Source organism: Beta vulgaris, chromosome 2, assembly GCF_026745355.1.
Source record: "Beta vulgaris subsp. vulgaris cultivar EL10 chromosome 2, EL10.2, whole genome shotgun sequence".
NCBI classification, from domain to species: Eukaryota; Viridiplantae; Streptophyta; class Magnoliopsida; order Caryophyllales; family Amaranthaceae; genus Beta; species Beta vulgaris.
Window position 1 is genome coordinate 40,035,228 of NC_079203.1, and position 13,925 is coordinate 40,049,152.

At 33.5% G+C, this 13,925-nt stretch overlaps 1 protein-coding gene across 2 annotated transcripts; it reads left to right on the forward strand.

Annotated features, from left to right (window-relative positions):
- Positions 1-3,641: 3,641 nt before the first annotated feature.
- Positions 3,642-13,706, forward strand: LOC104886535 (plasma membrane ATPase 4). Of its 2 annotated transcripts, none has more exons than XM_010670982.3 (17): positions 3,642-3,790; positions 3,902-4,019; positions 8,684-8,803; positions 8,895-9,131; positions 9,216-9,977; positions 10,057-10,179; positions 10,262-10,366; positions 10,462-10,606; positions 10,706-10,870; positions 11,121-11,359; positions 11,452-11,484; positions 11,576-11,657; positions 11,767-11,927; positions 12,027-12,194; positions 12,388-12,570; positions 12,663-12,844; positions 13,262-13,706. In XM_010670982.3, the coding sequence occupies exons 2-17, from the start codon at positions 3,963-3,965 to the stop codon at positions 13,356-13,358; spliced, it is 2,859 nt and encodes a 952-aa protein (XP_010669284.1). In that variant the 5' UTR covers positions 3,642-3,790; positions 3,902-3,962; the 3' UTR covers positions 13,359-13,706. The 2 variants fall into 2 exon arrangements, with proteins under 2 accessions (XP_010669284.1, XP_048495014.1); XM_048639057.2 differs by having other exon boundaries at positions 3,699-3,790; positions 3,889-4,019.
- The last annotated feature ends 219 nt before the right edge of the window (positions 13,707-13,925 follow it).

The following is a 13,925-nucleotide window of genomic DNA, read 5'->3' on the forward strand; positions in this document are numbered from 1 at the left end:
AATTCACCCAACCCAGATACCGGCCGACCCAGTCTCAGCCGACCCAGTTCCGAGAGCCCTTCACCCAGTTGAACCGACCCAAGTTCACCCGACCCACCCTGTTCCGACCCATGACATACTCTCACCCAGATTATTCCGACCCAAATCATTCCGACCCAGCTTGGGTCAACCCAAACCCAGCCAGTGACCCAGATTGACACCTCTACATGGAGTACGGATGTCAATCAAATCCGGATTCGAAGGAAAAAATTCTAGCTAATAACTTCGACAAAAAATCATCAGAATTCGATTCCGTTTAAAAAGTCTAACTTCGAGTCGGAGGAGGGTCGGAGTCGGATCTCATTAATAAATCCAACATTCGAATCCAACTCCGACTTTAAGTCAATTAATCTTATTTTCTTATTTATATTAATTATGTATTATGTATGTATAATCTGACTCTGTCTTTCAAGACTCGGAATCGGATGTTCGAATTTTACGTCAGGTAGGAATTGGATTTTTGAAGCCGGATGTCGGACTCGGACCCAGATTTAAAATCCGACTTCTTGTAGGATCGGAGTCGGATTATGTATAATCCGGTCCAAATCCGACCCGTTGTCATCCCTAGCGTGGAGAGATAGTTGTGTAGGAGTTGATAGGAAAGAGGGTGAGTGGGTGAGTGATGCGAAGATGTGATGGATTAAAACTATTAAGCCCTCTATTTCAAATTATAAGGTATTTTAGCTAAAAAAATTATTTCAAAATATAAGGTATTTTTACTATACTAATGTAAAATTAAATAAAACTTCATATTATTAAGGTAAGATTATAAGTTATGTTGTATTATCAATACGACATTTAATATCAATTGTTATTACCTATGCAAATCTAACTAAAACTAACTAAATTCTTGATATGTATAAAAGTGGTTTACATGCCTTATAATTTGAAATGGAGGGAGTAATTATTGGGGTTGTTGGTTTTTCTAGATTTATTAGACCTATTGTTTGTTGTTGATCAGAATTGCAAAAATAATCGGTCATTTTTTTATACAAAAATAATACTAAGTTTCTCTCTGCAGTCAATTTCTCTCAATTCAGTTCAGATTATCTCATTCAAAAGAATGGAGCCTAAGAATCATATACAATTATGCGGGTTGAACTTGGACAGACCAATTCCATGATCAGATCCAGGTCAATTAATTTAACAAATATACCTTTTCACAATTTTACCTTTATCCTTACCTATTTTTATGCAACTAACTCGCCGCATAGCCATTGCCAATGTCATCCCCGCAAATAGGGGTGAAAGTTAGGAGTACATTATGCATGGATTTAGATCTAAATTATGCAACTAACACAATTTAGATTTCAATTTTCTAATTCAAATCCAAACCAATTAGAGTATGATTCCACACCAATCAAATCCGAATGTTCAGCAATTGGATTGGATGCGATCTAAAATATCCAAAATTTTAAAACTCTGCTTTTTCAATGAAATAAATTTGGCATGAGCATCAATATAAAGTATTTGATAATAGAAGAAATATGTACGATCCTATAATATTCAATAATAAATTAATATAAACTAATAATAACTAATAATTCATTACAAACTCATATTCATTACAACAATAGGTTCAACAACATAACATGTTCAACCACACAACAGGTTCAACTTTACAGCATCAAGTTAGCGTTTTAACTTTTAGAGGAAGGAAAGAGCTACCTGACCATTTGTTTTTTTTAAAAAATAAAATTAATCCCAATCATAAGGCCTATATACAATTCGGTTATTTTGCATCTATGTATCCAATCATGCTAAATCCAATTCAATCTGAAAATCCGATTGTTCAAAAACTTCAATTTGATTTCTATCAGAACATAATTTGAGTCCAATTCGAGTCCAATCCAAATTATCAAAAGTATATTCTCTTCAACTTAAAAAGTAAGGTTAAGGTACAATAAGTTCAAATCAGGCGTGAAACTAGAAAAAAAAAACCCTAGCCCTCTCTCTTTTTTCTCTCTAAAACCCTAGCCTCATCTACCCCTTTTTCATCAGTTAGGGGCTGCCATGGATGATTTCATCCATGGTAAGCCCCTTTTCTGCTTTTATTTTCAGTTTTTTATTTCATTTTCTTGTTTTGTTGAATAAATTAGTATCTCTTTATGAGATTTCTTCAAACCCTATTATGGGGTTTTTAGTCTCTGTTGTGGAGATCTCCTTCTCCCCTATGGGAGTTGTGAGTGTAGATTTTTTGTTTTTAGGTATGAGAAATTGTTCTTATTGGATGAAGTTCGAGACTCAACATGAAGGTATTGGAATCTCGGATGCGGTTAACATGGTTCGATCAAGAATGCTCTTCCCAAACTATGTCACAATGATAGACTTCCTCATCAACTGTTTGATTCAGCAAATACAAGGGGGGTGCGCTGTATTGCTCGATTTGGTTCATTATAGTTTCTTCGAAGACGAATTTGATTTAATCTTGTTTAATTGTATCTTGTTTTTCTTTAATATCTATTGTAGATGTTGTTTGGCCTTCAATTAATGAAATTTCTCTTTCAAAAAAAAAAAAAAGTTCAAATCAGGCGTATTCAAATCTGATCAAGTTTGATAGAGTCTAATGTAACACTAAGAGCCCGTTCTCTTCGGCATAAAACAGCGGAACTGAACTGAATTGAACTGAACTGATCTGAGCTGAACTGAATTGAACTGCACTGAATTGAATTGAATTGAATTAAAATGAATGTAATAAATATATAAATAATATTTAAACAATAATAATATGAATATTAATAATAATAATTATAATGCTAAGTAATAATAATGAATAATTGATAATGAATAATGATAATAGTATTTTGGATATTTTTAAATGATAGTTATAAATAAATAATATTAATAATCATAAATTAATAATATTAATAATAATAATAATAATAATAATAATAATAATTAATGATAATAATGATAATTAATAATTATTATTTTATATTATTTGTAGAAATATATATGAATACTTGATGATGATTATATAATAACAATAATATCTAAGAAGTAAATTAATATTACTATTTTAATAATTAGATTTAATAATATAATAATATTTAGTAATAGAAATAATGATTGGATGAAACCGCACAAAATTAAATCATAGACCGTTTTGACGCGATTAGATTGGTTTATGGACTAAAAACGTGGGTTTATTTATGCTTTTGACTTAAACCATGTTCCTTCTAATAATAATAGTAATAATAATGAGTAAAACTATAATAAATAAAATAATATATAAAAATAATAATAATAATAATAATACTTAATAATAATAATATAAAAATAAATAATAATATTCAGAGTAATTAGTAAAATAAATTAGACCAACATAATAATAATATTTAACAAAATGGTCATAAAAGAATGGAGCTGAAGTGAAGTAAACTGAACAGAACAGAAGCTGGGAAGAATCGATCAAATCTAATAATAATTTTTTTTTTCAAATATAAAAAACACACCCTAATTCAATTTAAATTGAATCTCAAGTTTAATCCGAATAACTTCAACTCCTATCAAAATGGAATCAAAGAAATCAAAAAACACGGATAGAGATAAAAAGAAAGATTGAAAACCCAGCAAAATTGGAGATTGAAAACGCAGCAGCGCATAAAGCAAAAGCGAATAACATAACTAGGTCCCACCTTTACCCTTTAGTATAAATACATGCACTACCATTTCTCCCCGAATCCTCTCCCACTCAAAAACGTGCCACTACAGAGAGAATCACCAACAGAAGAAAGAAGAAAACAATACAGTGCGTATTCTGCATAATTTCCTCCATTGAATTTCCTTCCTTTTATTATTCTCATCTTCATCTTTCACAAATTCTTACTTACTACTTACTTTTTTTAGGTTTTTTTTTCAGTTCGATTTGCTTGAAGCGAGTTGACGACTCAGTGAGTTGTTAGCGATTTTTCCGGCGAAAAATGGTCGGAGGCGGGCCTTCGAGCCTTGAAGAGATTAAGAATGAAAATGTTGATCTGGTATAATTTTTTATCCATTCTTCTTACAATTTTAGTTCATCATATTGCATAGTAAAATATATTCAGTATAAATTTGAATTTTCTTTTGTCATATTATGAATAAATTCTGCGTAAATTTATGCTTAATATGAAGTAAAATAAATCGTAAATTTATTATCAAAATAAGTGATTATTATTATTCTTATGATTTTGAAATTTTTATTTAGGTTAAAGATCTGCTAGATTATTGTTTTGCGCCGATTTTTGCAAAATTATCGGAGGAGATTGTTGTTTTTTTGAACAAAAAAGATCTCCTTACGTACGAAGAAAGGATTCTCACTAACACTATTGATATGGCTAAATTATCGGAGGAACATCATTTTGTTGTTGATTATCGGAGTATATTCTTTTTTGTTGCAGATTATCGGAGTAAATCGATAGTGTTTGTTTTAAAAATTATTATTATTTTGCTTGTGAGTGCATGCATGCAGGATCAGATCTAAATAATAATAATAATTACCTACTCGTGATAAAAAATTAAAAAATTAGAGTTGAAAATAGAAATTGAGAGAGACCTAGGTCCTCCAATTTTAGAAGGTCTTAAAATTTCATATTTATTGTTTGTTTTACTCTTTTATCTATAATATAGCGTTTATTTTTCTATATTGAGGTCAAATTTTAATTTTTTTTACCAAATATTCTCATTAATATATATATATATATATATATATATATATAATATAATATATATATATAATATAATATATATATAATTATATATATATATATGTTTAAGTTCATATGAGAACCACCCTTATGGTGAGAACCGTGAGAACCACTCATTTTTCCTCATTTTATGAAGATTTTGATCATTTCATAACATTTTTGCTCATTTTTTATTTCACTTATTTTATGGTTTTGCTCATTTAACAATTTTGTGCTCATTTATCTACGTTTTTCCTCATTTTACGTTTTGCTGATTTTACTTTTTTTCTCATTTAACTTTTTTATGCTCATATTACGTTTTTCTTCTTTTACATTTCTATTCATTTTACGTTTTTGATAACTTAATATTTTCTACTCATTTTATGTTTCTGCTCATTTGTTACTTTTTTTTGCTCATTTTAGGAAGTTTTTGCTTATTTTAAGTGGTTCTCACGGTTCTCACCATAAAAGGGTTCTCACTAGAACCCAACCCTATATATATATATATATATATATACTATGAAGAACAAAATAGTAACTTTATCCTAATAATATGCTTTGGGTACTAATGTTTTGTAAAAGTTAATATAATATGATATTATAAATATTTAATAAGGTTGAGGTGATGGAGTAGTGGGATCGCTTCATATTCCCGAGGTTTATTTGAGGATTGCCACTTATCTCACTCATGTGAGTCTTTATCTTACCTTAAATAAATTATAAATTTTTAGTATCTATACTTTATAATTATACATAATAATTTTAATTTTAACAACTTATTGTTGATAAGCAGCATAGACCTCCAATCTTTTTAAGACCACCCTGGTTGTATTACTGTGTGGTACAACGAACCTATGGCAATTCTTCTATTGCTTTTTTTCCAATTGTATATGTCGAGTATAATATTAGACGATGGAATATTGTTAAATCATATTTTTGCGTATGTATTCGATATGGCCTTATGTTTTTGCATTTATGCAAGGATAAGAAGCATTTTTCACATCAAAAAGAAAAAGGAAAGAGGTGGCACCATCTCATGACAGAGGCATATATTCTTTTACTTGTTGGAAAAAAATTATAAAAAAAGAATATCTTTAAAGTAATACTGTATTATATGTAGTAATTAGAAGAAAATTGTACATCTTTACCAATATGTATTTGAGAAAACTTAATTAGTTGTCAAATATGGATTTTAAATAACGTTAGGTGTGTCATGTCTTAGAAAAATGCATGGAAGAGTCAATATTTATAGCTCAGTTGAGTACCACCTAAATTTCAGGTTTAAATCCTCATCTCAATAATATATTGGAGAATTCACTTGTGGTGGCCATGGACCTTTAGTTGTCATCTGGAATATTTAGCCTTATACACAACTTATGAGATGGCGTATCCGATAGACCAATAGCATAGCAAGGTTTGGTGTTCATAGCAATTATCTTTAATTTCCTACTTTAAGTTTTTGAATTTCCTCAGCTATTTTGGGTTTGATCGTTTAGTACTTTAGACCTTAAATTTTTTTTTTAGTGTTTTAAATGAAAATTTTAACCAAGAGTCTGAACTCCAAAAGTAGAACATATATCAAAGTCATAAATATTAAAACAATGAAAATATAGTCTTTGTTTAATGATTCATTAAAAGTAACCCCAATAACAAGTGTTAAAATTTCTATCTTATCTATACTAATATATTAAAAGGCGTGCGTAAATCAGGAACGGTGCCACGTGGCGCTCTCCCTAAGGAGTTTTAGTTTACGTAATAATTCATGTACAATAAAAAAAATTAGAAATTGCATAGTATAGGGTTTGATCCCGTGACTTCAAGTTCATGTACTAAAGTTTTAACCACTAGACCAAATTGTATTTTAGTGCTATCATATCAAAGTACAATATTAATAAATGAAAATTTTCTTACCTGGAGCATAGCCCGGGCCTAATAACTAGTTACTTACTAAAAAGTGTTACAGATAGGGTCAATACTTGGTAAATATGTTACATATACTCCATCATTTAAAACTTTACCTATTTGCTCTTTTCTAATAAATTTTTACATGTTTTTATAACTAATTATAGGAGTATAATAAAAAAAAAAGTATTATCACGAAGATTTTATAGCTGTTTCAATGTGTATTTTCGAAATATTAACTTCTATAATACTCCCTCTGTTTTTTTTTTTATCTTTCTCACTTTCCATTTACACATCTTCCAATGCATATTTTTGAACTTAAATATCTTTCATCATATATTAGTAAAAATTATAACGATTGAATATTAATAATGTACTAATTGAGACGAATCAAACAAGATCCCACATGACTATATTTTTTCTTATAAATTGAAAAAAATTGAGAAGATTCTCTCTAAGTATGAATAGTGTCAAGATTCTAAGTGAGAACAATAAAAAAAAACAGAGGGAGTATGTGTTTGTACCTAATCAAATATGTTAATGTGAAAAAGTTCTTTTAGATTACTTTTGAAAATTCAATAAATGATTACAGTTTCGGAGGATGGAGAGAGGTTGCTATGTTTTTGTCCTATGAAATGGTGAATTTCTGTTAACTTTACTTCATGTGGGGCCCAAATAATCTCTATATACACATACTTACTTTCTAAACTACTAAAGTATTGTACTATTGATTTGCGTAATCTAAGGTTTAGTATTCTCTTTTCACAAAAACTTCTATACATTCAACTTTGGATCAGTAACCTAATTTGTTTGGAAATGATGTGTTACAATTTGACCCTTGTAGATGATGTTGGAAAAATCACTATTATGTTGCTAGAGTACAATTGTTAATGTTCTTTCCTAGGATACAAAAAAAAATGTCATTGGGTTTTCTAAGTTCATTGTCTGATTTTGAACTGTGTACATCAGATCTCTTTTCTTTTAGGACTAACAAAAAAATGACAAAATCAATCAGCTTCAAATTTGGTCAAAAATATCAATGAAAATTAGTTATATGTGAATAGTATTTTAAAACTGTGGTTAATATTGTTCTAGTTGTAACAGGATTGTTTCAATAGCATGAGTTATAAGCACTAGTTACTCAAGCATTTAAGTTTGACCAATTCATTAGGTAACAAAATCAACGAATGTCCATCTTCTCCTGTGATAAAGCTAGTGTGAATTAGAGACCAACTATATGTCTATATCTTAGAGATGTTCTATTGAGGGCAAGGTTAGGGGAAGGAGAAAAAGAATTAGATAGCAAATTAAGGGAATGGGGGATCCATTGCTTGGTACAAGTTAGATTTCTGCCTTGTATCTGTTTAAAAAATGATACTAGAGCCAGAAGCGAGTATCTTGCTTCTCATCATGCCGGTAACTACAAATTTAATTATCTGCTGCATCTGGTGTGTATTGTATACCATTGTACCTCTTTTTTAGAAAGATCATAACAAAATTGTTGAGGTAGAAAGAGGAAAGGCAAAGATTGGAGGGACTTGAGTTCTGGAAAGAGGACCAGATGATCAGCTGTTCATGCGTTTAGGAAGAGCACAAACATATCGACATTTACCTCGTGGTTGCATTTATTCTGCAGAGCATGCCATTATAAGCTGTTGCTACAATAATCTAATCCTAGAGATAGTTTTTCATGTTTAAATCTTGCCGCTGCTTGGATCTGCAATACTTGTGTGTGATCTGCAACACTTGTGTGTGATCTGCAACACTTGTGTGTGACTATATATTACATAGATGGGACTTGTTTAATATGAATAGAAGTGTTTGCCTTAAAGATGAAACAATCTGCTTCAAAGCTCTCATTTGAATTATAAAGCAATGCGTTAGTTGCAATGGTGGTCTGATATAACCTTATGCCCTCTTCTCCACATGGTACTGAAGCTTTGTTCCTTGTAAGGTTTTAAGCGTTTGACACTATCTGATAAAGATTAGTGTTCATTTCGAATTTCACCTGACTCATTCTTGTGTTTCTAGCCAATCGTGGCATTTTCTGATTTCAAAAGTATATATCTGCTTTGCAGGAGAAAATACCTATAGAGGAAGTGTTTGAGCAGTTAAAATGCTCAAGAGAAGGTTTGTCGTCAGAAGAAGGAGCCAACCGTCTTCAAATTTTTGGCCCAAACAAGCTAGAAGAGAAATCGGTTAAGTACCTGTTACTTTCAAGAATTTCTGGTTTATCCGTTTAAGCTTTTGTCACACCTGATGGCTGATTGTTTGATCTGAAATTAACAGGAGAGCAAATTCCTGAAGTTTCTTGGCTTTATGTGGAACCCATTATCATGGGTTATGGAAGCAGCTGCTTTAATGGCTATTGTCTTGGCAAATGGTGATCATAGGCCTCCAGACTGGCAGGATTTTGTCGGTATTATGGTACTGCTAGTGATTAACTCTACAATCAGTTTCATAGAAGAAAACAATGCTGGCAATGCAGCAGCAGCACTTATGGCTAACCTTGCTCCTAAAACCAAGGTAAGCAAGAAATGAAAGGACAATATTTCAATGTTGTACTGTTTCCACTAATTTGTCTATAAATCATGCTACTTTTTGACACAGATTCTTCGAGATGGGCGATGGAGTGAACAAGAGGCGCAAATACTAGTCCCAGGAGATGTGATTAGCATCAAATTAGGAGACATAGTCCCTGCTGATGCTCGTCTTCTTGAGGGAGATCCTCTGAAGATTGATCAATCTGCTCTCACTGGAGAATCTCTGCCAGTCACTAAAAATCCTGGGGAAGAGGTATTTTCTGGTTCAACTTGTAAACAAGGTGAGCTAGAGGCAGTTGTAATAGCTACTGGTGTTCACACCTTCTTTGGTAAGGCTGCACACCTTGTTGACAGCACTAATCAGGTTGGGCACTTTCAGAAGGTGCTAACATCCATCGGTAACTTCTGTATTTGTTCAATTGCTGTGGGAATGCTGATTGAGGTTGTAGTAATGTACCCCATTCAGCATCGTAAGTACCGGGATGGAATTGACAATTTATTGGTTCTCTTGATTGGTGGGATACCGATCGCTATGCCAACTGTCTTGTCTGTCACTATGGCCATTGGCTCGCACAAGCTGTCTGAACAGGGTGCCATCACGAAGAGAATGACAGCCATCGAAGAAATGGCAGGCATGGACGTACTCTGCAGTGACAAGACAGGGACATTGACATTGAACAAGCTCTCTGTGGACAAAAAACTTGTTGAAGTCTTTGCAAAGGGAGTGGAGAAAGATTATGTCATACTGCTTGCAGCTCGGGCCTCAAGGGTTGAAAATCAGGATGCAATTGATGCTGCCATGGTAGGGATGCTTGCAGATCCAAAGGAGGTATAATCTCTTTATCTCATACACATAAAAGTCATTATAATTGTCAACTATACTCTAATTCATTGTTGGAAAAATGTAGGCACGAGCTGGAATACGAGAGGTCCATTTTTTTCCATTTAACCCTGTGGATAAGAGGACTGCTTTGACATACATTGATGCAAATGGAGATTGGCATCGAGCAAGCAAAGGTGCTCCTGAACAGGTAAATATTTTTCCCGTTGTAAATCTAGACATGAAAAAAGAAAAGTTAAGTTCTAATATCATTGTCCTAAATCTATCCACAGATTCTTGCACTCTGTGGCTGCAAGGCGGATGTCAAGAAAAAGGTTCATGATGTTATTGACAATTACGCAGGACGTGGGCTGAGATCCCTAGCTGTTGCAAGACAGGTCTGTGCATCTACCCTCGTGTATTACTTTAAGTGCATAAAGCGTACATATCAACTAATTGTTTTACTCCACATTTTCTGATTGTCGTTTTGCAGGAAGTACCAGAGAAAACAAAAGAAAGTCCAGGAGGTCCATGGCAGTTTGTTGGTTTATTGCCCTTATTTGATCCCCCCAGACATGACAGTGCTGAGACGATTACAAGAGCTCTAAATCTCGGTGTGAATGTAAAGATGATAACAGGTAATGCGAAGTTTCTAATGATGTGCTTCTTTTATAGTTTAATACTATTTTTTTTTTGTTTCATTGGCTTATCCATGGCGTACTGCCCTGCCCCTTCAGGTGATCAGCTTGCCATTGCCAAGGAGACTGGGAGACGACTTGGAATGGGGACCAATATGTACCCCTCATCTACATTGCTTGGACAAGATAAGGAATCAAATGTCACAGGTGTCCCTGTTGATGAGTTGATTGAGAAGGCTGATGGATTTGCTGGGGTTTTCCCTGGTATGTAGTAGCTTTTTTTTAGAAGCCAATAACTAGGAAAACATCTTTTACTCATGATACATTGATACTGCATCATAATTTTTCATTGTTTTAGCTGAGATTCTCTTGTGCTTATCGGTGTAGAAAACTCTGATTGCTTGTTTACTACAGCTATTTAGAACATCCAAATCCAACATTTTGATTTTTTTCAAAATCATTATCTACTGTAAATGGTATGATTGTGCTAATTTTCCTTTTTCCCTCATCATAGAGCACAAATATGAAATCGTGAAGAGATTGCAAGATAAAAAACATATCTGTGGTATGACGGGTGATGGTGTCAACGATGCGCCTGCTCTGAAAAAGGCAGATATTGGAATTGCGGTTGCTGATGCTACTGATGCTGCAAGAAGTGCTTCTGATATTGTCCTAACAGAACCTGGACTGAGTGTTATCATCAGTGCTGTGCTCACCAGCAGGGCTATCTTCCAGAGGATGAAAAATTACACGGTTTGTACTTTACTATTGGCTGATAATGATTGATTTATTAAGATTCAAGCTATATCTATTTCCTTTTTCTAATGGATTTGACTTTTCTGCAGATCTATGCAGTGTCAATCACCATTCGTATTGTGGTAAGTTCTTTTGTACTAGTGCTGATAGAATTCGGTTTAGCTGCTTCATTGACCATATGTTAACGATCTCTTGTTTTTTTTTATGTTGCAGTTTGGCTTTATGTTCATTGCTCTGATTTGGAAATTCGACTTCTCCCCTTTTATGGTTCTAATCATTGCAATTCTTAATGATGGTAAGAAATAGCAGAGTAACGAATACTCCTATGTTATTCATTTGGCCATAACATATTGATATACATTAGAATCTCATTCGTTTTTGTTTCTTGGTATATTTTCTACTAGGAACAATTATGACAATTTCAAAGGATAGAGTAAAGCCATCCCCCCTACCAGATAGCTGGAAGTTAAAAGAGATTTTTGCCACTGGTGTCGTTTTGGGTGGTTACCAGGCGCTAATGACAGTAGTGTTCTTCTGGCTCATGTCAGACACTAGCTTCTTCGAGGTAAATTATTAGTTACACTAGGCAGCCTTATTCACTTCCTTTAAGAATTCTTCCCTTTTATATAGAAATTTACCACAAATACCTGCTTTATCTTTGCAGAACCACTTTCATGTAAAGCAACTGACTCATGGTCAGATGATGGCAGCCTTATACCTGCAAGTTAGTGTTATTAGCCAGGCCCTCATTTTTGTCACACGATCTCGAAGCTGGTCGTATGTCGAACGTCCAGGGTGGCTGTTGGGTGTCGCTTTCTTGGTTGCTCAGCTGGTAAACTTTGTACTCCTGCTCTTGCAGATTTGCTAACTAATTAAGTAAATATAATTAATGTTTGGACGTTTCATTTTCAAAGTAGCAGTAAATCTGGGATTTTTTATATTATAGACATGTTTTCTGCCTTTGCTTTGCTTTGCTTAAAAGCTTTTCTGACGGTAATAACATATTCGTGTGCTACTCTCAACAGATTGCGACTCTCATAGCTGTCTATGCCAATTTTCGCTTTGCAAGGATCGAAGCCATGGGATGGGGATGGGCTCTTGTTGTATGGGTTTACAGCCTGGTCACTTACATACCCCTTGATGTTCTGAAATTCATCATTCGCTATGTGCTGAGTGGAAGGGCTTGGAACAACCTCCTGGACAATAAGGTAAATATTGCTGTTAGAGTCAGAAAAACAAATTTCAGTTTCTTTGTTGGTTTTGCTACTGATTACTGGATTGGTTTATTTGTCTTGCTTAGACTGCTTTTACCACTAAGAAGGACTACGGAAGAGAAGAGAGAGAAGCACAGTGGGCGACTGAACAAAGAAGCCTGCACGGTCTTCAACCTGCAGTTACCACCACCATTTTCAATGAGAGCAGCAACTACAGGGAACTCTCTGAGATTGCTGAGCAAGCAAAGAGGAGAGCTGAAGTTTCTAGGTAAGACCTAACCCTTTGTGTTTGCATGACGAAAACTACTACTATGATGAGTTTATTGATTCAGTAGCTAGATTTGACTTGTGAAATCACATGGATTGATAAAATCATGCTAAGTTATGCAGTACATTCTTCAGATCATATAAAACCAAGGTTTGTTATAGCCTGTATTGGATGAACTGTATTCTAAAAAGGTATAAGCAAATACATAAGGTTATGAAGTTGATTGACATTTAACATTATTGATTCCTATGTAAACGAATTTAGCAACATCTGCCACTTTGCCTAATCTTGATTGTCTAAATTATAAGATGTCGCCTATTTTTCTGTTATGGAGAAACTTCCAATGATTTATATAGCAGAGCAGCAGTGACACTCATGAGTAGTATGATAATTGTTTCATATAATTTATGAATGCAGGCTGAGGGAGTTGCACACTTTGAAAGGCCACGTTGAGTCTGTTGTGAAACTTAAAGGATTAGATATCGACACCATTCAGCAACATTACACCGTGTAGATCAGAAGGCTGCAAAGAGTGGAGAGAGGATCATGCGCGCAGTTTGTTGCTAGACTTCACTGACACAGAAGATGACTAGGTAGAAGTACGCCGTCCTTACAAGTCAAGGACACTTTTGAATTTCCTAAGCATTTTATGAGTCTGTTTGATAATGAATCTTTTGTTTCTTCCTCCACACCTTCAAGAACAGCACAAACTTAAGGCTAATTTGAATTAGATTTAGCAGCAAGAGCTTCTGCTTTTTCTGTGCTGTCTTTTGCCTCCTTGGCAATTTTGTATACATGATGCAATAAGCACTTTTTTGTACTTTTGATGATGATGATGATTAGCTTACATATTTTTATTTCATATCTCATGGCATTGCTTCTCATATCGTGTAATTGAGGTCAGTGCCTTGATGAAAGCTTCGTATGGTAAGTTAGATTTGTGGAGCATCCTTGCTTCTTTAGTTTTTACCCCTAACTTTCTAATTTGTTAACTTTAAAATATGGGCCTGTTTTCCCTAGTTTATTTTCAGTTCCAATCAGTTCAATTCAGCTCCAACTATCATTTCTATTAGTTATAATT